Here is a 27,327-nt window from a genome sequence, read left to right as displayed (position 1 = left end):
TGTCTTTCTTCTTATTGATTTCCTTTTTTTTCTCTCTCTCTCTCTCTCCTTCCTTGATCTCTCAAACTTAAAGAGAGAAAGAAAGGAGAGAGAAGGCAAAGTATCTAAGGTTCTGTAAGAAAGATTATGGGGTGGTGAGATTCAAGAGCCCTATCAACTCCCTTTTATAATGGAATGAAGGGTGTACGTGTACCCGCACTTTCAGGGGAATTCCTTTTCTTTCGTTCAATATTGTTACTAACAACATTTCGCCAAACCAACTCATTTACTTAATATACCTTTGGTTTACCTTAAAGCAATCCCTTTCACTACTTTGATAACTATCGTAAATGTAAAAAGATGAGTTAGAATATGGATTTCAATATAATTATTATAAAATTTAATAAATTTATCATTTATAATAATTGTTAATAAATGACAAAAAAATATATTCTGAGCGCATAGACTATATTTTTACAATTTTAAACAACAAATCAAAGTAGTTTAGCAGGTTTGCAGTTTTCTCCTTTAAATAAGATAGCGGTCTCACAAAGTTGGCAGTTCCATTTATTCGCTACGCGTACCAAATTATTGCCCTTAATTCCTTAAAATAAACAGAGAAGACAAAGTAGGATTTCATATCGAGAGAAAATAAAAAATGCCATAATTACTAAAAATACGATTATAATTAATTAAAAAAGTAACAGTGGACAGCATATGCATACACATATAGGCACCATAATATTTAAATTGAAACACACATATATATAATCTAGTTGGTGTTTGTTTCAACCTAAGACTGAAACGTAATTAAGGAAAGAAAGGGTTCTCTTTGTTTATGTAGATCTGGTATAGCTGCTTTGAGTAGCGAATGGCAAAGGTTCTGCATAGTTCAACTGCTTTGGGGTCATGTTCTTGCAATTCCTTGACAGACTTCTTCAAACCACCTCGAGGATCTCCATGAGTGAGGTATTCGGCCAAAGTGCTGCCTCTGTAAAAGCAAGAAAACACGAGAATGATACTGTTATAAAATAGACTTTGAGCTCACTAACAAACTGCTAGGTTTTTCTCCCAAAAGATATATTATTTGACTATGAGATGAGATTGCAAAGCAGAGGGAGGGCAGAGTCTGCGTATGCCTTCTGATGCACTCTCTTTTACTACATATTCTGTGTTCATTAAGCAATATTGTTTCTCTCATTAATATCAGTTACTATCAGATCAATTCAAAGAAATAGCTTAACCCTGTCATGTGATTTCATAAAAAGGTTAAATTTCAATCTCCTCTATTGAAAGATTCTAAAATTACACCAAACATATTATCTCTTGATATATTACTCTCATACAAATTAAGATGCGTTACATTTTAACGTAAACAATCCTCTAAGAGTTATTTATTTATTTGCAACTCTCCACATGACCAACAATTACTTCTGAAGTAATGGCCTCACCCTAAAATAACTATGTTTTTGTCACATTTGAAATAGCCTTATTGGTTGTTGCAAGTTCTTAGTTTATGGTGTGTAAATGCAATTTTCAAAACAAAACATGTCCAAATAAAACTTAATTAATTTTTAACTAAATTCTAAACCCCTTTTCATTTGATTATTTAAAAAATAATAGTTTTTAGTTGGGCTCCCGGACTCAGAAAATCTCCACTGACGATCTAATGGTAATATATGACTAGAGTATTTAAAATTATGTTGTCCACTCTTTAAGACCTGAGGATAATTTTAAACTTGGACTAGTTGGCGGTTATTCGGATTATGTGAATCTCTTGTTATAGAGAATCTTATCTTCTCAACCGCCAATTCCCTCCAAAACAGAGTTCCAACTAAGAGACATAAGATCCTCCATAATTCACCCCGTTCCACTCCTACTCTAAAACAAACATAATATTTTTGTTGTAGATGTCTCCAGCATGCGTAGAAAAAGGATGAACCTTTAGGAATCATACCACGTTAAATAAGTGCAGCATAGTCAAAGTTATTATCTGTGCCTCTACCTGTTAGCATCAAACTTGCTGAATCCTCGCTGGTTAGTATACAATGTTCCCCTGCTCATCTGTTCCTCAGAAGTTTGCTGTTGATAGAGAGCACACACAGCCTTCATACACAATTCAGAATCTTTGCCAAAATCTGCAAGCATATCAGCCTCAAATTCCCACTCCATGTGATCTTTCTTCCTCTGAATTTGAGATAATATCTTACTGAAGTCTATGTCCTCATCAGATACATCTCTTGCATCACCCATGTGATTATCTGGTACATCTTGTGAGTTACAGGAATCAGAGTTCACATCCCCATCAGATGCATCTTGTGATTTGCTTGATGCATCATCAGAAGACAACTCATCAAAATCGTCGACAATAAAATCACTCAAGCATTCATCTTCACAGTCAGACAAATCCTCTTGTGACTCATCATCATCAGCAGCAGCATTTTTAAGATTACATTGTTGATGTTTGGCCCTACTAGATGTATACGCTGTTCTACCTTCTTGACTTTTTTTGGCCAATTTTCTGAGTGGCATCATACGCTGCCTAGGTGTTACAGTCCCGATAACCTTGTCGACTGCTGAAGCAGAAGCAGCTAAAAAGTTATTTGTGTCACATCTGACTTCATCAGGTCTTACTTCCTGAATATGCATCCTCTTTAATTTACTAATCGGCACATCATCATTGTCATTTTCTGACTCACTTGAAATAACATTACAATTTCGTTTCCTCTTAGGTGTTACTACAAAAGGTAAATCTTCACCAGAATTCCTATCTTCCTCATTGTTTTTGGCATAACTGCTAGAAATCTTCTCATTTTCTCCAAGAAAACAAGATGTTACAAAAATATCTCTGCTACCCTCACTATCTAGGAAAGGGTGTTGGGAAGTATTGGGTTCATCATCACTGTCAACAATATCAGTTGCAAAAACAGAAGCAGATTTTGCAACAAAGGGTGTAGATAGAGCCATCGTTTTGCTGGGTCTCTCTTCAATCTCAAATGTCATTTTCCTTTTAACTCTCCCAACACGTAGCACTTTAGAATCCATAATTGGTTCTAGATGCGAACTACCACCAGTCCTAATCACACCACTTTCCTCCTTCTTTCCATTTTCTTCATGGTAATAAGTGCCACTTTCCAGCTTCAACTGTGAGGCCCATGATTCCAGTTTCCAGTACCTGTCTTTCCAGACCTCAGCCTCACTCTTATACTTTTTCTTCTCACATTCCAAAACACTGTTTTCAATCAATAGTTTTTCAATCTCATTATCATCTGTCAAATCAATAACCGTGTCTACTTCTCCATCTTTTACATTGCCAACTTTTTTCACCTTACGCCCTTCACTAGACACCCTCAAAACTTCCACCTCACCTTCAAGTGCCCTGAGTTTAGCCTCAAGTGCTTCACATTGCTCATCTTTCTTCTTAAGCTTAAGTTCTAACTCTGCACACCTCATTTCATCTTTCTTGCTTCTCTCTACCAATTCATCACACCTACAACTTTCTGACATGTTACTGCCAACAACATTGAGGTTTGACATTTCTTTATCTTCTTTCAGTTTCTCTCTAACAACCTCCATCAAAAGGGTTTTGCAATATTTTCGCTAAAGAAGACCTATATGCCTGTCTCAGAAACCCTGCCTTGGTAATTTTTAACATTATAAAATCCAAAAAATATAATAGTTAGAAATTGAAAAATCCTTTTATAGCATGCTCAGAAAGAAAGACAAAATGCAACTTCTAAAACCTACAAAGCACGCTTCCAAAAACAAAACAGAAGCAAATCAAATGCTTTTCTCTCTAGTTAAACCATAATTTGCCTTTAAAAAAAATCGGGTTCCAATCCAAATTCATTTTCTCGTTGTTCATTTTTTGTTTTTTTGTTTTTTTGTTTTTTCTTAAAGAGTTCACATCTCATGTTCATGCTAGTATCGAGTCACACTAGTAAACGAGCCACAGACATGAACCAAAGCAAATACCTCTATTTTCTTCACGTATTATAGTAAAACTAAATGAACGTAAGCTACCTGAACAAAGAAACAGTGACTTCCATCCTGGGTTCAATTTTCGTTTTACCAAAAAGGAAAATGAAAAAAAAAGAAAAAAAAAAAATAAAAAATAAAAAAAAAAAAAAATATATATATATATATATATATATATATATATATATATTAAAAAAAGTAAATTGGAATAATTGCAGTGAACTTACTTTAGAGCGTGCTTGGTGAGATAAAGCTGGGAAATGTAGGGAGTGAGCGTGTTAGTAAAATGAATAAAGCTAGGGTTTATGGGGATTCTTTTGCCCTATATAGAAGCATTCAAATGACATTAGCGTGTGAATCAGACAAACCGAGTACAAAGAACAAAGAACTTTTGTGAGAAGAACGAAACTTAAACTTCGCGCGGTAACCGTACACATGACTTGTAGCATCTCAACGGATCTCAGGCCCACTATCCAACATTGTAATTGGGTTGGGCAACTTCTTCTTACATCTCCATAATTGTTTTCCAAACCTACATATACTTTAAATTCTAATTTTACCTTTTTTTTATTATTTTGAGTTTCGGAATACATAATTTAAAGATATTTTAGAATGTATAATTTGAAATGAAAAAATTATATTCTAAATTGTATATTTCAGAATACAAAATAAAAAGTAATTTTAAATAATGCAATTTAAAATACAAAATAAAAATCATATTTTCGAATGTATATTTTAAAATATAAAATTTATATTTTAGTATATACCATGTAAACTAAAAAATATAGTGTTTAACTTGAAATATAAAATTTATATTTTGAGATTATACAATCTTTTATATAAGAAAAAAACTTATGTTATAGATTCTGTAATTCGGTATTCAATTTTGCATTCCAGTCAGTAACTATTAGATTAAATAAATGGTGCAGATACAGTACTTGAAACATATTATATTTCATTCAGGAATTTACCAGGCATGTATTTAATTGCACTTACTTATATATTTCAAGCACAAGCTCATTGTTTGAGGAAAGTTGTACATATGAAAAAAAATTAATTTAGTTGGATTGTATGTTTCATGTAAATATTGTAATAGAAAAAGCATTACTAGTAAAAAAAAATTGAGCGAAGCAGGTTGATGACGCGTGCAGCAACTCTGAAAGAAGAAGAGGACAGGGTTGGATAAGATGAAAGAATGGAGTTTATTCTTCCTGCAGCCCTATTGTATTCCTGTACCCTCAACTGCCCTTGTGATTTTGTTCCTACAACAAATTATACATCAAATAATTAAATAAATATTATTTCCAAATTTGATATACAGATAAATAAAATTGGATTTAAAAATTCGTTGACCACATACAACTTTACATGACCAAATTACAAAATTCAGTATACAAAAATAAAATAAAATTTCAAAATTCTGTATACAATTTCACATAAACTTAATTTTAAAATCTGTAGACAAATATAATTAAATTTTGAAATCTAATACACAAATTGTAATCGAATCTCAAAATCTAGTAAACACACACAATTTTACATAACTAGATTTAAAATCTGATACATACTCACTGGATTTAAAAAGAGATCTAACAATCTCGTGACCACACAATCAGATATCAAAATTTGAGACAAAAATTAACACATTTATATGTCTTGAAGTAGGATTCTCTTATGTGGTCTTTTAGTTTGTCTTTGGTCTTGGATACCAACCTTGGTCACTAGTTCTTGATCTTAATGGGTGAGCCAAACATACTTGAAGGGCGAAAATTTTGGCATGTTAAGGGGAGCCAAATACCTTTGCCATCACCCTCCATCGTGTCTCGCATCTCCATCATCATCACCTTGTTTCACATTAACGCTCACCTTGTTTCACATTAACGCTCACCTATGCATTTTATTGATAACATGCATACGTAGTTAAGCTAAGCATAGACTCCTAGGACACCCCGTATTGGATTTAATTTTTTTTTCCGTTCATATATGTGCATTTATGTTCATATATTTATATTCTGTTTTTATATTTATATTCTATTTTTATATTGCTTTAAAGAGTTATATATATCAATTGTACTATCTCCTTATTATTGAATAAGATACACAATTTTCATCCTTTCTTTTCTTATAATATGGTATCAAAAGAAAATTAATTATTGATCACGTTCTTCCGCAACCAATTCTGTTACTGCCAAGATCTTCATCTTCTACCACTCGTTTTCGATTTTCCTACAATTTTTTCTCTTTTTATGGGTACTCCCTCTATTACTCTTGCATCGTTATGTTTTATGTTTTGACTTTGTTTTCTAGGGTTTTCAATGAGAAACAATTGGGTGTTTTAATCCTCGTAGCCCTGGATTGATTTTTGAAGAATGTGAAGGAGTTTCCAGAGATTCGGGTTATGAAATTTTTGTTCAATTTGAGGTTGTTAAATTCAATGCCTTCTGCAGTTGTTTCTTCTTCTAATAATTCTCATGCGCAATCACATTCCCCAACTTTGGGACTTTCTCAAGAGCAAATTCAAGGTCTATTGGCACTTCTTCCTCAATCTAATCCCACAGTCACACATTCTACNGGTCTAGTGAGTTCTCGTAATGTTTCCACTTCTTCTCAAGATCAAGGTAATATCTCTTCCCAATTGATTCTAGACACAAGTGCTACTGGTCATATATCCAGTTCTTTGTCTCATTTTATTTCTTATCATAGAATCTCACCAATTACAATTTCTCTACCCAACAAGAACTTTTCATTTGCTCATTTTTCTGGCACGGTTTCTCTTGGCCCACACCTTACTTTACATAATGTCTTGTTTGTTCCTAATTTTTCAGTCAATCTTATTTCGGTCACAAAGTTAACTAAATCTTTATCTTGTAAAATTACCATTTATGAATTTTCATGTGAAATACAGGACAAGTCAACCCTGCAGATGATTGGGAAAGCTAGAGAAAGAGACGGCTTGTATGTCATGATATTTCCTGCATCCACACCCCTTGGTTCATCAACTGCTATTACTCTTGAGAATTCTATTGTTTATTTTACAACAAGACCTAACTCTATAGATATTTGGCACTTTAGACTGGGGCATCCTTATTCTTCTTGTTATACCAAATTACACATCATGTATGCTACTTTACCTGATACAAAATACACTCATTGTGATACTTGTCACTATTCTAAGCAAAGAAAATTTCCTTTTCAATTAAGTACTACTGTTTCAAAAGCTCCTTTTGATTTAATTCATGTTGATATTTGGGGGACCCTATTGTACTTCTTCTATTGATGGTTTCAAATATTTCTTAACTATAGTGGATGATATGTCTAGATTCACATGAATTAAATTGATGGCAAGTAAGTTTGATACAAGATCACAACTTATTGGCTTTGTTTCTTATATCAAAACTCAATTTGGCATTGATGTAAAAGTTGTTAGATCATATAATGGTAATGAGTTTGCAATGACATATTTTTATAGACAAAAAAGGATACGACATCAATTATCTTGTGTTGAAACACCTCAACAAAATGGAGTTTTTGAGAGAAAACATCAACACATTCTCAATGTTGTTAGATCTTTAATGTTTCAATCTCATTTGCCCATAATTTTCTGGTCTTTTGTTGTTCGTTATACTGTGCAACTCATTAATATTTTACGTTCCAAAGTTTTGGCATATTTTTCTCCATCTCAGCTGTTACACAATGTTAAACCTGACATTACTTACTTACGAGTTTTTGGCTCACTTTGCTATGCTTCAACTCTTCAAGCTCAAAGAACAAAATTTCAGCCCCGTGCAAGAAAATGTATTTTACTTGGTTTTAAAAAAGGAGTGAAAGGCTACCTTTTGTTAGATTTCAACACAAGGGAAGATTTTCTATTAAGGCATGTGGTATTTTATGAAAACATATTTCCTTTTCTTACTAGTGGCAAACACTTACCTATTGATACACAAAATTCAAATTCCTTGGATTTTGTCACCAAAATCATTTCCTCTCCATCACTTCTTTCCTCAGAAGCTACTAATCAACCCTCTTTACCACCTACATCTCCTCCTTCTATTGTTCCAGACCCTGTTATTTTTTCTTCTCAACTTGTTTCTGTTGAACCTACCACTGCTACTCAACAAAGGAAATCAACCAGGCCAAAACATAAACCATCTTATTTGCAGAACTATCATTGCAACATGTTATCTACTTCTTCAACCACTCAGTTGTCCATAGGTACCTTATATCCTATCTCTTTCTATCTCTCATATGATGCATTATCATCTCTTCATAAATCATATGTCCTTAATCTTTCCCAAGTTAGTGAACCTAAAACCTATAACCAAGCCATCAAACATGATTGTTGGAGAAATGCCATGGATAAAGAAATTGCAACTTTAGAAAATACCAAAACTTGGGTCTTGACTGATCTACCTTATGGAAAGCAACCTATCGGATGTAAATTGGTATACAAAATAAATAGGCATGCCGATAGGAGTACTGAACGATACAAGGCAAGGTTAGTAGCCAAAGGCTACACACAGCAACAAGGCTTAGATTACTTTAAGACTTTTTCACCTGTTGTCAAACTCACAAAAATAGGATTGGTTCTGGCTTTAGCAGCTTCCAAACATTGGTATTTACATCAACTAGATGTAAATAATGCTTTTTCACATGGGATGTAGATGAAGAGGTATACATGTCTCTTCCTCTTGGCTACAAAATAGAAAAACCAGGGCAAGTTTGCAAGTTGTTGAAGTCTTTATATGGACTCAAGCAAGCCTCTAGGCAATGGAATTACAAGTTGACAACTACTTTACTTTCTTTGGGCTACAAACAATAAAAGTCAGATTATTCACTTTTTTTCAAAGTGATTCTGCTCATATCACCATCTTACTTGTTTATGTAGATGATATAGTTTTGCCAGGTGATGACATCCAGGAAATCCAAACTATGAAGGCTCTATTGAATGCAAAGTTCATAATTAAAGACCTAGGCCAACTCAAGTATTTTCAGGGCTTAGAAATTGCAAGATCTCAATAGGGCATTAATTTGTCACAAAGGAAGTATGCCCTAGAGTTACTAGAAGACACAGGATTGTTAGGATGTCAACCTGTTTCTACTCCCATACAGCCAGGCACAAAATTCTCCACGATAGAAGGGAAACCCTCACTAGTGCAAAAATAGCTTATTACGTCGTTTACTTTTGGTCTTTAACGACGCATTTGCTAGCGACGTTATAGCGGGTGATGTAAATTTACGTTGAATAATAACGGGTGATGTTAATCGAACACGTTTACGTCGAATACAAAGGTAATTGACGTAAAATTAGTGTCTATTATGCAGATCGACGTTAAGGTACGTTGTAGATAATAGAGTTTGACGTCCAATATTTAAATAAATATTTATTGTTAAACTACCTTTTAGTCACATAAGGCAGAACAAAATATTGGTCCCCACTAATGCAGTATAAGGATGACCAGAATGTCAATCCTAGGACTCAACAAAATTAAGATTAAAGTGTAGGGTTAAATCTTGTATTATTCTACTAATTATCTACTACTAATGCTAAACAGGTGGGGACATTTAAAAAAATGGAATGAAAAATAAAAGAATTAAAACTGAATTGAAATTTGTTTGAAAGAAAAAAATAATAAGAACTAAAAAGGAAAAATAAAAGAAAATAGAAATCTAAATTACCTAAGATAGAAACATACACTGTACAATCTAAACAGAAGTAATAAGAAACAATCATGCCAGTACTATCAATTAAAACCGAAATCAACAACTAAATGAACTGAACATATTTAAAATATTACCAAATCAAACTATCATATGTGCAACTCCACTACCAGAGATATTACAATCAAAAGAAATATGAAAAAAAAATCACAGAATCAGCAAGGAGAATTGGTTTGAATCAAAAACTAGAATCAAATTCATATGAAATCAATGCACAGAGTGGTAGATCATATGTCAGGAAGACATCCTGGTAAAATAAGCCCATCATAGGGTCTTAAAGCTCATTTCCAAAACTTAAAAGTCAATAATCATCACTCAGTTCATCAAATTCACAATGAATCTAAATCTAATTCATGCTTCTAATCAATATTCTAAAATATACAAAACCTAATTAAAATGAACAAACAAAAACAAAAACAACATGAATTAAAATATTTTTTTTTATTTATTGAACTTCTATATCTAACTCGAGAAGACCTCTCGTGAATTCACGCCCACCTCAGGGTCGTTTAACTCCAAAAAGGAATTATAGAAGTGTAGATTTACAAGTTCAATAAACTTTCAAATCAAAATATTCACATAAGCACACGAGAATAGGAAAACATTGAAAAGAATGCAATTACATTAACACAAACACTTAACAGAAACATCACGAATGAAAGTAGTATTAACAAGGAACAATGAACAAACAAAAATGTACTGAACAGAAGCGAGCGAGAGCGCAAGAACTCAAGTTTACCGAAGAATGCGATGAAATCCTAGAAATCGCGATCGCTCTATCTATTCTAGAAAAAAAAAAACACAAACCCAAAAGTATGTAAGTATAACTCTCTAAAAGTCTCTGTAAGTTCCCCCCTTTTTCTACAAGATAAAAGCCCCTTTTTATAGGGTCTGAAGAAAGAATGAAAGATAAACGGGAGAAGGGAACCTTGGACGCTTCAATCGAACGACCAACCTTCATCTTCTTTCCAGCCGCTTGATCCTAGCCACGTGGCAGCTCTGATTAGCTCCTTCATCATCTCCGGTCAAGACGTGCTCCAGCCCTTCTCTATCTTTCACTTTCTTCTCGCACAAGAGCCCTAGCCCTAGCTTTTTGGGTTGGTTTTTCTCCTTTGCTGCCAAGATGATGCTCGTGCAGAATAACCCCGCAAAAGTACAGCTTCAGATTACTCAAAACACATCATTTTACTAATTCATCTCAAAGTTTAGCCAATGTTTACAACTTCAGATTTCCATTGCAAAAGTGCAGCCCAAGCGTAATGGTCGTGCACGACCTAATCAAAGCACTCAATTCCAGCTGAAATTAGCACCAGCGTTGGCCCAATCTGCAGCAGCATTTAGACTAAGTGGGCTTCAGCGTGTCAAAGGCCAGTTCCATGTGCAACTCAATTAAATCAGCTCCTAGTTGCCAAAACGTTGTGTTTCTTCACTTCAATGCAAATTAAAATCAAGTGCGGCGGCCCAAAATATTGTTTCAATCTGCCATTTCAATTCAATTAAGTACAGGGTTAATCAGCAATTAAGAAAAATTAAAAAGAACCTATTTAAACTAAAATCAAGAAAATATATTTTATTAAAAGATATTTTTCAAAAAATACTAATTTCCTAATTATGAACAAACACTAAAAAAAACACCTAAAAATATATTTTTAACTAAAATTTTATAAAACTACAAATTTATAGAAAAATCCTAAAACTGGCCTATTTCTAAACAATTAAGAAGAAAAACAAGCTAACCTAGACTTTTAAACATATAAAAGAATGCAAATTTGGAGAGTTATCATTTATTTTTAAAGAAAGATTTTTCGTCATATGGTCCGGGGAACTGACGTAATGTTGACAGCGACATAGAAGATTGTCGACGTAATATTCACGTCGAAGTGCAAATTTGACGTCAATTTTTGAATAAATATTTATATTTAAGGAACATTTGACGTCAGTTATAAGGTGAATGATGTAAGGCTGACATCGAACTTGTTTACAATTGACGTTACTATCGCTGAGCCATAGAGTTCATCGCCCAGCGTTTTATTATCATCATTGTCCACTGCATTATATGAACGTCACTCATCGCCTTGGTGGATGTTAAGATACGTATATTAATGTCGGACGATGTATAAAATGACGTTACCTTCAGTGTTTTTTTATTAAATTCCATTCGTTTTAGCTCATTTAACCAAACCTGAAATACAGAAACCAATTTTCCAATTCCTAAATGAACAGAATTAATTAATTTAGATCATGCTTTCATCAATTGCAATTAAATAGTAAAAGTAAAAGACGCTAATGCTATCATCAAAACTTAAAAGAACCCACTTTTTCATTCATCTTTTCACAATATTCATCTATTCTCAATAATCTATTAACAGTTAAAAAGCTGCACAAGTAAGCAAATGCTACTATCATGAAAGGAAAGACCTAAAACTATAGTTATTTAAAGTGTTTATTCAAATATTCTGCCCATTCCTCTCTTATCGTCTTTATATTAGTGCATTGGGCAATGCAGAAATAATGTTGAATTGCTACAGAATCAAGGAAGGAAAGTTTACAATTATATTCATTTTAATGTCAAAAGTTTATTGATATTTTTAAGATTTTCAAATGTAAATTTCTACCTCAGTCCAATCTCCTTTTATGTGCAAGCCTATAGAAGAATTTATGGTAGGTTATTATATCTAACCAACACAAGACCAGATTTATGTTTTGCTATTAGTACTCTCAGTCAATTTCTTTCTAATCCTTTGGAAGATCACTATGCAGCAACAATAAGGATCTTGAGATTTATCAAGAACAGGACAAGGATTATTCTTTCCCTCTAACACAGAACATACTCTCAAGGCTTTTAGTGATTTGATTGGGCTGCTTGCCTTGACACTATAAGGTCTGTAACTAGTTTTAATGTGTTCTATGGTGCATCCTTTATCAGCTGGAAATCCAAGAAGTAAGGTACTATATCTAGATCATCAACCGAAGCAGAATATAGAGTCTTAGCTTCCACAACATGTGAAATTCAATGGATTTTGTATTTGCTCTATGATTTGAATCAACCTCTACCACAATCAGTTCCTTTGTTTTGAGACAATCAATCTACTATACAAATATAACAAAATTCAGCCATGCATGAGAGGACAAAGCATATTGAAATTGATTGTCATCTCATAAGGGATAAAGTTCAAGCAGGTGTAATTAAGCTCCTACCCATTTCTATTTCAGCTCAACTTGCAGACATTCATACTAAAGCTTTGCATCCCGCACAATTTCAATATTTGTTGTCCAAGCTGAGCATTAAGGATATATATGTTGTAGCTTGAGGGGGATCAATTTAATTTATTTTCCATTCATATATGTGCATTTATGTTCATATATTTATATTTTATTTTTATAGTTATATTTCGTTTTTATATTTCTTTAAAGAGCTATATATATCAATTGTACTATCTCTCATCCTTTCTTTTATTATAACACCCTGCACTAGCTTGGTGATTTTATATAAAGCTTAGGATTTACGAGATATATATATATATATATATATATATAATTATGGTTAAAAAGATATATGTTATGAAAGATTTATTATGTAAGTAATATTTTAATACGTTGAGGAATTAAATTAAAATATTGAAATATAAGAAAAAATAATCGGCAGAAGTTATAGAGGATATGATCCCCATTTATAATCACATACACTTTATTTCTTTTTATCTCCAAAAGAGAAAATCCAAGGTGTTCTACAATTGAAAAATCATATACCAATTAATCTACATTATTCTCAATAATTAATCAAGTACGCTCATTATTCTAAGGATATTGAGAATTATTCTATTAAAAGAAGGTTTATTGTTTATTATTTATTTATAAATGATTCTTAATCTAACGTCATTGCTTCAAATGTCCCATCCAGCTATGCTCCACCATGCAACCATGCATGAAGTGACTTTAAAACCTCGTGGTGGTGGTAGTTATCGAAGGTCATCCATAGGTGTTAGAACATGCATAGCCACCAATCTTGATCCATCACTTCTGAACTGGTGACTGATTTTGGTACCGATAAATTATGTTAAGAAGTGGATTTTAAGTCTAATTCAACCTCACAAAAATGGCTAGTAAGGTGATGTTTTCACCCACTTATATACTTTAAGTTGATCTCACTCTAGTCGATGTGGAACTTCCAACAAAGTATAACATGTTTTTAATTTTACTAGGTTCAACATGACCTTTGTTCATTGAATTCTATAATCCAGAACACAAACAATAAGAGAATGATCATGATGGTGCTGGAATGGTGTGTGGGTGAGGTCATATGAATTTTGTTATGCTATTAGGGATGAATGATGAATGAAGATGGCTGATGAAGGTTGGGTAGTAGGGGTTATGAAGCATGATATTGAGAAAGACCATGAGAAAGAATACATTATGGGTGAGAGGATCTGGTTCTGCCTTTGTAATGGGTATGAATGTGAGCAATCGAAATATGGATGGATGGTGAGACAACCTGAAGGTTAGTTTCCCTTGTTGCGTGTGTTGGTTAAAAATAAGGTTTAATACATCATTTGGTCCCCTCTTTTGGGGGTTTGGTTTAAAATGATCCCACCTTTGAAAAAAGTTCACTAAGGTCTCATATTTCATTAAAAAATGTTCAATATGATCCTTTTCGTAGATGCCGTTAAAATCATAACGATGTAGATGCTAGTGTGGCGAAACTTCAATGACATGTTTACTTCGATGCTTACGTGGCTCTATGAAGTCATTTTAATGTGTAAATATTTAAGAAAAAAAATAAAATGAAGTAAAATAGGTTAAGTCTGGGTTAAAGTAAAAAACCCTTATCTGATTCTGCTAGGTTAAAGTAAAAAAACGTCATTTCTGGGTTTTTCGTTCTTGTGAAGCTGGTGATTCTACTACCGATTCCTTGAAGGTGTAAGTGGAACATCGTACGTAAGTGTGGTAAGTGGTCTTAATCTCCTAATTAGTTGATGTTCTTGTTGTGTTATTTGGGGATTAGGGTTTAATTTGATTTTGTGTTAAATATAGGTATTTTCTTTCATTGACGATGATTTTGAGGGTATAAGAAATTGTTGTTTAAATCAAATTTATCTAAGAATCTTATTGCAATTTCTGGGTTTAACAATCTGGTGAAACTGGTCTTGTAATCACTATGGCGTGATGATTCACTAAAGGTCAAATTTGAAGAGCATACGTACATGAGGTAAGTGTTGCTAACCCTAGCCTACTTACTTGATGTTCTTGTGCAATTTGCAGGTTGGTGCCCATGGATACTGCTTGCGAACTAGGGTTTCTACGATTTGGGTAGTGATTATGTATGTTTATGATTTGCTGCAGGTGTGAATATGGCTTCTAGGTGTCGCGATTGTGATTTTCTTGTTCATATTTGGGTTGGAATTTCTGGTTTGCAAGTTAGGGATTTCGATTCGGTTCTTGCTTAATGGTGGTTAGGCGCAACGCATGGTGGAGATTTTGCCTTGATTACTAGCGACACGGTTTAGGGTTTCATGGTGGTTAGGGTTTGATTTTTGGGTTTTCTGTTGTTTTTCTCTACTTCGAATCGTAGGTTTGTGTTGATGATGGTGACGGCAGCATGGGCCTGAGAGTTTGGTGATGGCGCGTTTCGTTCTATGACAACGGTGACAACACTGATTGGAACATCACTTTCACCACAATGTTAAACCCAGAAATGATGAAATCACTCTTAGATAAGGGTAATTTTCTTTAACCCAAACTTAAACCTATCACCTACCTTACGTCATTTTAATCTTTTAAAAATATTTACACAGTGCAACCTCTTTGCAGTGCCACGTATTCATCAAATTGCACAGCCCACTCAGGTTTGCCTACACTGGCATCTGCACCGTTATGATTTTAACGATGTCACTAAAAAAGACCTTATTAAACAGTTTTTAACTAAATATGGGGTCTTAATTAACTATTTTTAAAAGTAGGACCATTTTGAACCAAACCTCCAAAAAGAGGGACCAAATGATGTATTAAATCTAAAAATAAAAAGGAGTATGGAGAAAAGGAAATGGTTCGTATGGAGGTGTTGAAAGATGAGGATGAATATGGTGTTGGAGAAGTGCTGGAGAGATGTTGTGCGTGATGTATGTGTCCTTGGTGCAGTCTAGAGATGGTGGTGATGGAGTGGTGAAAAATGAGAGTATTGGTAAAGTTGTTATGACAGGTTGCAAGATGAATATTGGAGAAAATGAAGAAGATGGGTGAATTTGGTCAGTGCCGATGCATTTGGACAGCGTTGCGAATTACATAACCTTCCATCTCCAGTTTTGAATCGGATTACAAAATCTAGGTTGATTCGTGGGATCTTAAATCACATTACATAATTCGGGTTGTACACCAGATTACAAAAATTCGATTTGATTCGGATTGTGCATCAAATTACAAAATACGGTTTGATATAAGTTATACATCAGATTCTCCAATATGATAGTTACATTCCTCAAGAATTTACCGAATTTCTTGTTTTGGTTCACATCACATGTCCTCTTGGATTTCATTATTTTTCCGAATTAGGTAATCCGGTTTGTTATCCAAAATGTAAAAAGAATGTGATGAACAAATACGTTATTCGAATTATATAATAAAGAAGGGCAAAATGGAAATCAATGAAAAATTTGGAGGTGTGGAAAGAAAACAATGGAGTGAAGAAGAACCCCTCGAAAGAATTTGGTTTATATTATTTTTTTCAATAAGGATAAATTGGATATTTCATTTTCTCTACGGAGGTGTAAATTGAAATCACGGAAGTGCAGGAAAATTGGCCCTGGTTGAGTTGCTGATCCTCCTAAGGTCTTCGGCCCAGTTAAATTTTACTTTTTTTTTAATTATTATTTTTATTATCAACCCAAAAGTATATTTTTCAAGTTAATAACTAATCTTATAAAAGTATGTTTTACATTACCGTATCGATAAGCACAGCGGCAATAAAAATCTCCTTCCAGAAATAAGTATTACATCACTATAAACAATTTCATAGTTTTGTAATTTTTTTTATAAATTTTCTATAAAATTTTAAAATTAAAGTGTATTAATTTTTTAAAATTCTATAAAATATCTATAAGAGAGTCTCATCCAATATAAACAAATATTATAGTAATCTATGATATTATATAGATTGATTGCATTAAACAACGACCCGTATATTTTATTTCAATTAAAATATGTTTTTATGATGACTCGCCATACAAAATACAACATAGATAGGAAAATATTAGAAATATAAAAGACTTAAAAGTTGGTAAAATCTAATATAAAGTATTGGTACTAATTAAGTTTTATTACTTGTATATATGGCTCATCAGATCACATCGATCATCAAATTAGTAAGAAATAATGGTTAAATCCGATTAATTATTATTAATTATTGGACAAGCATATTAAATTGTTCAAATAATAATAATTAATAAAATCAAATATATCAATTTTTAAAATACTCGTGTCATATTAAAAAATTATACAATTAATAATTAATCTAGATTAAATAATAGTTTTATGATTTGAAATCATATGAAATAAAATAAATTAATGCATAAACAATAAAGATGAACTTTGGAAATTAAATATTTAGAAATGAAAAAAAAGTTAAAAATGATATGGATATGGATTGATATTGTTAAGGTTATATTTGACCGACTTTACTCTCATACATATAAAAACTCGCATCATTTTCATCAATATACTAATATTAACCCACAATCAATATACTAATGTTAATCTACAAGTCTACTCAAGCTTTGATCTCTTAGAAGAATGACCGTAGACTTCCTTATTGCGAGTCAATCCCTTGAACTCCTAATAAGCAAAATCACTTTAATAACTAGGGTTTAAGAGAGCTAATTGGTCAAGCTCCATTTCTATATACAAGCTCTATTATGTATATCATTCCAAGTTCATGTTTCAAAAGATATTTTCCAATACCCAATGAGTCAAGCATCAAGTTATGAGTCAAGCATCAAGTTATGAATGGCCACATCAAAGCAAGCATTAAGTAGAGAAACAAGAATACTAGTATTTAATGGAAAAGACTATATATATATATATATATATATATATATATATATATATATATATATATATATATATATATATATATATATATATATATTTAGTGGTTACATCTACCTCCTACAAAATGGGTTTAGCTCTCCATTGTCACGGAGAGTCTAAGCTTACAAAACAGAAGATGAAAAACGTTGGAGATACAAATAGGGAGAAGAAATTATTCCTAAAAGCCATGAAAAACCTCCAAGCTATCCAAAGGTGTGTTTTTGCGTCTCTAACAACCAAAGATGAGCTTACCTCGAGCAACTAGAAGAAATAGAGCACAATTAGTCACATCAACATAACTGTTGTTGAGCACAACCTTTCACTGTTGAGCGCTACATTATGCTAATCGAATGACACTAAGCGTTGACTACCTGTTGCTCAATAGTGACTTTTGCGAATGAAATTGTGTTTAACGTTGTGTTTCTACCGCTCAACGGTAGATGTAGGATGGCCAAATTGTCTTTGTGATGTTGGCGCTTAACGACATGGAGGTGGCGTTCAATGTCATATGACTTCATGATCTCCCATTTTTGTTATTCTTCTCGATTCTCTGAGTTGCCAACTTCTTTAATTTGATGCAAAAGCTTCCTATCACTAAATTGGATACAAAAAATGGGGATTACAAAATCAAGATAAAATTGAGGATTAAAAAGGTTACAAGCTAGAGAAAAGTTGACTTTTCTAATAAAATATGACTAAGATGATGGTAAAAATTAACATTATCAGTTATCCAATTAAGCTAAACAGGTTGATAATCACATTTAACAAAATTGATTCGTGATTAGCCTGACCTTAATTAAAAGCTCGTGGAGAAACGTAAATTAAAAGTACAAGGTATGGTTGTACAAACATGCATCAAACCATTTAATACTCTTCTAATCAGCCACCTAATGAATTTAGTATCAGAGTAACTTCTATAGGTACCAACTAAGTGGTTTTGAACGTATGATAGACTTGGGAGACCAAACAAACAAGAGATAGGAGCGGTCCAGGACAAGATATCCAAGAATTCACAACACTCGTCTGATCCATAAAGAAACATTTTGGCACCCATTGTTAGACTGAGCAACCGTTTCTCTTACTCTCATTATAACCACAAGGAACATAACGAGTAGTATAGTAGTGGAAGAAGTCAACCTCTTGACTTCGTTCAGCCTCAACCTGTCAACCACGTTTGTGTTGGTATTGAATGGGGTAATTTTCGAAGAGTAAAACGCAGCGGAATTAAAACACAGAGAGTAGAAAGCGTATTAGGTCACAGTTGAAACAATTTTGGCCTTTTTACAAAAGTAATTTTCTTTCAGAAAATTAACCAAACAGTTGATATGCGTTAAGTAAAATAAGTGTAGGGAATAGAAAAATCACACAGATATTTTTATACTGGTTCGATTCAACAGAATCTATGTCCAGTCATTAATCACTACAAATAGTGATTAACAGTTCCACTAAAATTGGTTTAACAGATTACAATCAAATGAATAGGAATAGAACGAAAAGAACCACTCTACCAACTTGAAGAGAACCGCTCCGGCAATCGACCAACGATTCGCGAGCTTCTCCTTTCACAAGACCAGGCAGAGCACCTTGCTAACTTGAAGAGAGTCTGCTCCGACAATCGACACACGATACATGAGCCTCTCCTTTCACAAGACCAGCAAGGGAACAATGAACAAAAAGCTCTCTAAGAACGTTCCTCTGACACACAGTGTTCTAAGCTTTCTCAGTTCAAATTTTTTTTTTTTGAGTTCTCCAAAACCACATATATATAGCCAAGTACACTGAATGCCAAAGGTCAGCTCCCAACTGCCATGAATAATCGATTATTGTAAGTGATAATCGATTATTCAAGTCCGTTATAGAAATTTCAAAAAGTGATAATCGATTATATGAAGTGATAATCGATTATTCAAGTGTGACTTGTGATAATCGATTATTGCTTCATGATAATCGATTATACTAGTAAAAATTACAATGTTAAATATTTTCCTACTACATCCAAAATCTATAAGTTGCAGCATCATCAAAACATATCTTCAGGTTTTTACCAATACTCCTTTATTGGTAACAGTTTGGTCCTAACCCATCGACCTCGTTTGGCTTTGACCTCTTGGTCTCAAATTATTTTGACTTCATTCTTAACAGCTCAGTCTCATTCGGGATCAATCTCTCGGCCTCGTGCGACATTAATCTCTCAACCTCAAGTGGCCTTTACTTGCCGACCTTGTTCGGCCTGTTGGCCTCAATCTCTCGACCTTAAATTCTTTGTCGACTTGTTAGTCTTGATAGCTCAGCCTTTTTGGCCTCATTCGGCCTAGATATTTCGACCTCAACCTATTTGCCTCGTTCATCCCAAAAGTATTAGCCTCGTTCAGCCTTAACATGTTGGCCTTATTCGACCTTAACCTCTCAGTTTAGAATTCTGTTGACATTAGTCTTGGTGCCCGACCTCGTTCAACCTCGGTCTCTCGGCCTCTTTTAGCCTCGACCTCTCGATCTCATGTGGCTTCAACCTCTCGACCTCATTTGGCCTAACGACCTCAACCTCTCAGCTCAAATGTCAAGTCTTGAAAGCTCGTTCTCGTTCCACCTCAACTTGTCAGCATCATTCGGCCTGTTGACCTTAACCTCTCAACCTCAAATTTTGTCTACTTTTCAGTCTTGATAGATCGACCTCGTTCAGCCTCAACCTCTCGGCCTCAAATTTTGTCGACTTTTCAATCTTGAAAGCTTAGCCTCGGTCTATTGAACTTGTTCGACCTCAAATTTTGTCGACTTTTCAGTCTTGACAGATCAGCCTCTTACAACCTCGATCTCTCGGTCTTGTCTAATGTCGATCTATCGGGCTCGTTCGGCCTGAACCTGAAGGCCTTGTTTTGCCTCGACCTCTTGGCCTTAAATTTTGTCGACTTTCCAGTCTTGACAGCTTAGCCTCGTTCAACCTCGATATCTCGTGCTTGTGCGACCTCGACCTTTTAACCTCATTCGACTTGTCAACCTTAAATTTTTGGCCTCGATTTCTATCAACTTTGTAGTCTTGATAGTTCGGCCTCGTTTGGCTTTAACCTATCGGCCTCGTTCAACCTCGATCTCTCGGCCTCGTTCAACCTCAATCTTTCAACCCAATTCGGCTTAAACCTGTTGCCTTCATTTGACCTTGACCTTTTGGCCTCGAATTATGTTGAAATTTTAGTCTTGATAGCTAGGCCTTTGTTTTCCTGTCGGCCTCAACATCTCGACCTCAAATTCTATTGAGTTTTCAGTCTTAACAGCCCAACCTTTGTTCAATCTCAACATGTCGTCTTCCTTAGACCTCGACCCCTTGGCCTTGAAATTTGTTGACTTTTTAGTCTTAACACTCGACCTCAACCTTTCAACCTAATATTTTGTTAAGTTTTCAATCTTGACAGTTTAGTCTTGTTTGGCCTCAACTAGTCGACTTCAAGCATTTGGCCTCAACCATCAACCTCAACCAATCATCATGTTCAGATAGCCGATCTGAACCACTTGGCCTCAAATCATTTGTTGACTTTTCAGTCTTAACAACTCGACCATTTAGCCTCAAAATGTCAACCTAGTTTGGCTTCAATATCTCGGCCTTCTTCAGACTCAATCTCCTAACCTTGTTCAACCTCAACCTATCGACTTTGTTGAACCTTAACCTTTAAGTCTCGAATTTTGTCGACTTTTCAATCTTGACAGCTTGACCTAGTTCGATGTCAACCAGTTGACCTTAACCATTCAGCCTTAACCATTCATCTCGGCCACTCAGCCTTAACCATTTGGCCACGATAATAAGAATGTTTAGACAATCGGCCTTAACCTCTTAGCCACAAATCATCTGTCGACTTTTTAGTCTTGACAACTTAACCATTCATCCTCAAAATGTCTGCCTCATTTTGCTTTGATCTCTCGGCCTTGTTTGGCCTCGACCTCTCGATCTCAACTCCTCAACTTCATTCGACATTTTAGTCTTTAAAGCTCGGCCTCATTTGGCTTCAACCAGTCAACCTTAACCATTCAGCCACAACCATTTGGCATAGACATTTGGCCTCAACCATTCAATCTCAACTAGTTTGCATGTTTGGATAATCGGCCTCGACCTCTTGGCCTCAAATCATCTATCGACTTTTCAGTCTTGATAGCTTGATCACTCGGTCTCCACATGTCAACCTTGTTTGACTTCAACCTGTTGGCTTCATTCGACCTTAACCTCTGAACCTCAAATTTTGTCATCTTTTAGTCTTAACAACTTGGCCTCGTTTAGCATGTCAACCTCAACCTCTCACTCTCAAATTTTGTCAACCATTCAGTCTTGAAAACTTAGCCTCATTCAACCTTAACTTGTCGGTTTCATTCAAGCTCAATCTATTAACCTCGAATTTTGCCGACTTCAGTCTTGACACCTTGGCCTCGTTTGACCTGTTAGCCTCAACCTCTCAACCTCAAATTTTGTCGACTTTTAAGTGTTGACAGTTTGACTTCAACCAGTCGACCTTAACCTTTTGGCTTGGTTGTTCGACCTTAAGCAGTCAACATGTTCGGATAGTTGGCACAACCTCTCAGCCTCGATGTCTTAGTCGACTTCAATGTTGGCCTCATCCTTTCAACCTCTGATCGACCTCAACCTCTCAGTCTCATCGTCTCGCGATCAGGCTAAAACCTTCGGGTATGGGCGAGTTCCAACCATGAAGCCCCTCCTAAAAACTCCATTGATAAGGGTAAGTTTCAACTAAGGAACCCCTCCCAATCAAGCTAAAACCTTTTGGTAAGGGTGAGTTCCAACCAAGGAACTGCTCCCAAAACTCCATTGGGAAAGAGCGAGTTCTAACTGAGGAATCCCTCCCGATTAAACTAAAACATTTGGATAAGGGTGAGTTCCAACTATGAACCCCTCTCAAAAATTTCATCAACTAAGAATGAGTTCCAACTAAGAAACCTTCCTTGAACGAACTACGACATTCGGTATACACGAACGTTATGTACCATTTTCTTTTCAAACCCCTTCATCCTTTTTACTATAAGTACTCGGGCTTCGGGGGCCAATGTTCGGTACATATTCTTTGGACTGATCACCCTTTAGGTCGATTACCCTTGGCCAACCATCCTCTTTGCTTGCTGACATAGATTCAAGCTTAAGGCTTGAGGGACCTGTGTACTTTACTGATTGTTACAGGCTCACCAAATCAGATTAAATTGATTGTCCAAACTGGTATGAAACTTATTGATGCCGATCATATCAAATTAGCCATCCAATTAAACATGTTAGTAATCAGGTTTAACAAAATTAGATTGTGATTAGCGTGACCCTGATTAGAGACCCATAAAAAAACTTATAAATAAAAGTGTAAAGTATGGTTGTACATACATGCATTATCACATTTAATATTGTAATCATTTCCTTATAGATTTTAGCATCAAAGTACCTTCCAGAAAGTATTATCCAAAAGTTTTGAACATACAACAAACCTGAAAAATTGAACATATAAAAAATAAGAACAACGCATAACAAAATATATGAGAATTGACACTGCTCATCTAACCTGTACCAAAACATTACTATTTTTTTAAAAATGTTAAATGATAGATTTTAAAATGTCCCGTCAATAAATTCATTTATGACTTAAAAAAAAAAAAAACCAAGTTTGGATGAATCCAATCTTATTAAATCAATCCAAACACAAAAAAATAAAATTAAATTAAATGATAGTTTTTAAAATGTCACGTCAATAAATTCATTTATGACTTCAAAAACAAAAATAAAAACCAATTTTGGATGAATTCAGTCTTATTAACTCAACCCAAACACAACAAAATCTAAGTTTGTTTAATTAAGTAGATTTGAGTCTAAGTTTGGAAATAATATATATTTATGAAGAATTTGTGTTAAACTTATTATAATACATCCAATCCTTCATATTTTTCAGTAATAAATAAATAACTCATAGAAATCACAATATTTTGTCCGGAGATATATATAAAAATCAATATATATAAAAATTAATTACAGAAAATTAATTTTGTTCAAATTTAAATTAATTTATAGTTAGAGATATGACTATGAGATAATATATAAAAAATGAATAATTACAGAAAATTAATTTTGTTCAAATTTAAATTAATTTATAGTTAGAGATATGACTTTGAGATGATATATAAAAATATGAAATATAAAGAAAAATTAAATAAAATGAAATAATCTTGTATATTTTTATTTGATATGGTGAGTCTAATTTATTCTAACCACTAAAAAAAATAATTTATATTTATCTTTTTTTAAGTAAGAATAATATATATATATATATATATATATATATATATATATATATTGTTGTGTTTAATATTATTTAATTAGCCTCTATAATAGTTGTTCTCACTTTCTTTATTTTTTCTCTTTTCTTCTTAAAAAAAATAAAAATCCATACACGTTTGCACAAGAGGACTTTGGTCACCTAATTTTTCTTTTCTATAACAAAAAGTAAATAAATTAGTACATGAATTAAGAAGTATTAACTTTTTAATTTTATTAAATTTTATATTTTTAATCCCTCAAATTTGTTTACGCATATAAAATAAAATTTGGCATCCTCAATATATTGAATATTTTTCACTGCATGAATAGATGATTTTCTTAATATAAATTTAACGGACAATTTCTAAGCTTGCAATAGAGTATTGATATCCAAAATAGTATAATTTTTTGGACAATTTTCTTGATTAAATTCATATAGTGAATTATAATTTACTCATCAAACTTTTTCTGATAAAATAAAAAGTTATATTATATGAGATACGTGTCATATTCAAGTTTTAAATAAATTATTCCTTTAATGTTCTTCGTTTGAAATTGAAGTTAATTAATGGTTGAATATTTATTATATTAATGAGGATAAGAACTGAAATGTATATATTATGTTAATAAATAATGATAAGTTATATTACCATGAGAAATATTAATCACTTTTTTTATAATGTCTATGTAAGTACTAAATTAGACGATTCAAGAATATATTATAGTGATATATTGTATACAAAAAAAGTATAAAATAAAGTTGATGGAGATTTGTGACATAAATTACAATAGAACTTTACTGTTAATTAATGTCTACCTAATCAATATATGTATTCGTGAGATGAATCATCTTGAAATAGACATACTCGAGCAAATAAGTTTTTGAAATATAACTATATAAGGTAAGGTGAACACAAAGTTAATGTAATAGGTATATTAAATTGGAATGATTTGGGTGTTACATGTTAATTCAATATATAAAAACTGCAATTATCCGTTTTAATTTTATTTCCGCATTTGCATCAAATTTAAATCCAACACTATTGAGATGCTCAGATAAATTTATGATGGACCATGCTTCTGGTAAGTGAATATAAAACCAAACACATTTAAACAATTATAAATTCCATGTCACTTCAAAATTATGGTGGATGTGATAACACCAACACATGAAATGTCATCATAAATAACAACAAATGTTATTTGAGAAATAAATTCAAAATACTAAGAATTGTTGGAAGCACACATATGGACATCCCTTTCCCGCACATACGTACTATGTATATGCATTATCATTAATATTCAGTTTCTTCGAGATGAAAAACCATTCCAGATTAAATCATTAATCGATTATCAAACATTTGTAATAGTGTTTTTAAATTATTACAAAAATAAAATAATAATAATAATAGTTAAATGAATTTTTATTTTACTAATAATAAAAACTTAAGAACAATATTATTACTCATTTTGAATTTTCCTTCTATATTTTGTCTACTAAAATGGTCAAACGGAGTTTCAATTATTATATAAAGAATTATCATTTAATTAAAAACTTTAAATGATTTTTTAATAAGATTTTCTTTAAAAAAACATTAATTATTATATATATATATATATAATAGTAATAATAATAATAATAATAATAATATTTTACATTTTTGTAATTATTCATATTATATTATAAAAATATATATTTTGTAAAATATCAAGAGTTCTACGCTAGAATAGAACGTTAAAATAGAAGATAATCTATAAATTAAAAATCTTTTAAGGATATTGACATAAGTTCTCTACGAAATATTTTTAATAAGAAAATTTATCAAACAATTTTCTGTGAGCATGTTTTTCTACATATAAATCTTAATAAATTCAACATATAATAAAATTTGTGGGACCTAAGATTGAATCTATACATTTTATCATTAAAAATATTGATATAATCATAATTAATTTTTTCTCAAAAATATCATTATTTGTTGGTCTACAAAAAAGATAGATACTTAATGATATTAAGCACCTATAAAATAATTTTAAGTTTGACATATGAATATCAGTTCCAAATCAAAAATCACCTACTTGATAAATTATTTATCGGACTCATTATGACCCTTATCTTTCGTTCAGGATTATATTAAATTATGACTTGTCAAATATAGACACTCTTCACTATGTTTGAGGAATCTTGAACTCCTTATTTCTTTTAATATATATATATATATATATATATATATATATATATATATATATATATATATGTACACACACTTTTACTTTTATTATTTGATATGTATTTCTTCAAATTATAAAAATGATTTAAATAATACAAAATAAAATAAAATAAAATATGAACAAAATCAAAATTTTAAATATAATTGAGTCAAAATATGACATAAAAATTAAAAATAAATTATTTTCTTAAAAAATTATTTAATTATTATTTGAAACTGCATTGAGATAAAAATTTTATATTAATATATAAGTAAATTTTAAAACAAGGAATTAGATAATCAAAGGTGAACCGTTCACACCTTTCTTTTGTCATCTTCTCTGCTATCCATCGTATTAATTTTCTCTTCTCTCTTTCAACATTAACCCAGTAGACTCAAATAATTCCTCATTAAGAGGTGTTAGAAAACCTACTTTCTTCAATCAAGGTAGTTAAATAGTATTAGGTTTTGGTTTAATAGGTTTGGAGTTCCCTGGGAGTTTGTTTCAATTAGGTCTTTCAATTTTGAAAGTTATCAATTAGGTCTCTAATTTTGTCAATTTGATTCAATAAAAGTCTTTCCGTTAAATACAGTTAACGCCGTGAAGTTTTTGAACATGGAGTACGCTGACGCTTCCAGGTGGCATCATTTCAAGTGCATAGGTGGATTATAAAAGGGTGAAATCTTTTATAATCCACCTATGCACTTGAAACGGTGCCACCTGGAAGCGTCAGCGTGCCACATGTTCAAAAACTTCACGGCGTTAACTGCATTTAACAGAAAGGCTTTTATTGATTCAAATTGACAAAATTAGGGACTTAATTGATCACTTCAAAAATTGGAGGACCCAATTGAAACAAACCTCCAAATATAGGGACCTCAGAACCTATTAAACCTTAGGTTTTCAAACGGGTGTAATATTTAGAAAAATAATATTAATCTCTTTTATTAAAGGGGTTTGTTAACACGCGTACGCCTGTTTTTTAGTTGGTACGTTTTAACAATGTGTACCGGATTATAATAGACAAAAATACCCTCATTTATCATGGATTCTAAGTTTTAAGGTCAAGGATA

General features: G+C 32.7%; 1 protein-coding gene across 1 annotated transcript; it reads right to left on the bottom strand.

Annotated features, from left to right (window-relative positions):
* Positions 1 to 658: 658 nt before the first annotated feature.
* LOC106778871 lies at positions 659 to 4,393 on the bottom strand. Its single transcript, XM_022776355.1, has 4 exons — positions 4,185 to 4,393; positions 2,278 to 3,616; positions 1,985 to 2,202; positions 659 to 970 (listed from the first exon to the last, which is right to left on the bottom strand). Exons 2-4 carry the CDS (start codon positions 3,553 to 3,555, stop codon positions 790 to 792), a joined length of 1,677 nt encoding a protein of 558 aa, XP_022632076.1. The 5' UTR covers positions 3,556 to 3,616; positions 4,185 to 4,393; the 3' UTR covers positions 659 to 789.
* Between the last annotated feature and the right edge of the window lie 22,934 nt (positions 4,394 to 27,327).

This window comes from Vigna radiata, unplaced genomic scaffold (assembly GCF_000741045.1).
Source record: "Vigna radiata var. radiata cultivar VC1973A unplaced genomic scaffold, Vradiata_ver6 scaffold_183, whole genome shotgun sequence".
NCBI classification, from domain to species: domain Eukaryota; kingdom Viridiplantae; phylum Streptophyta; class Magnoliopsida; order Fabales; family Fabaceae; genus Vigna; species Vigna radiata.
The sequence above is the reverse complement of the archived record's forward strand: the minus strand, read 5'-3'. Positions and strand labels throughout refer to the sequence as shown.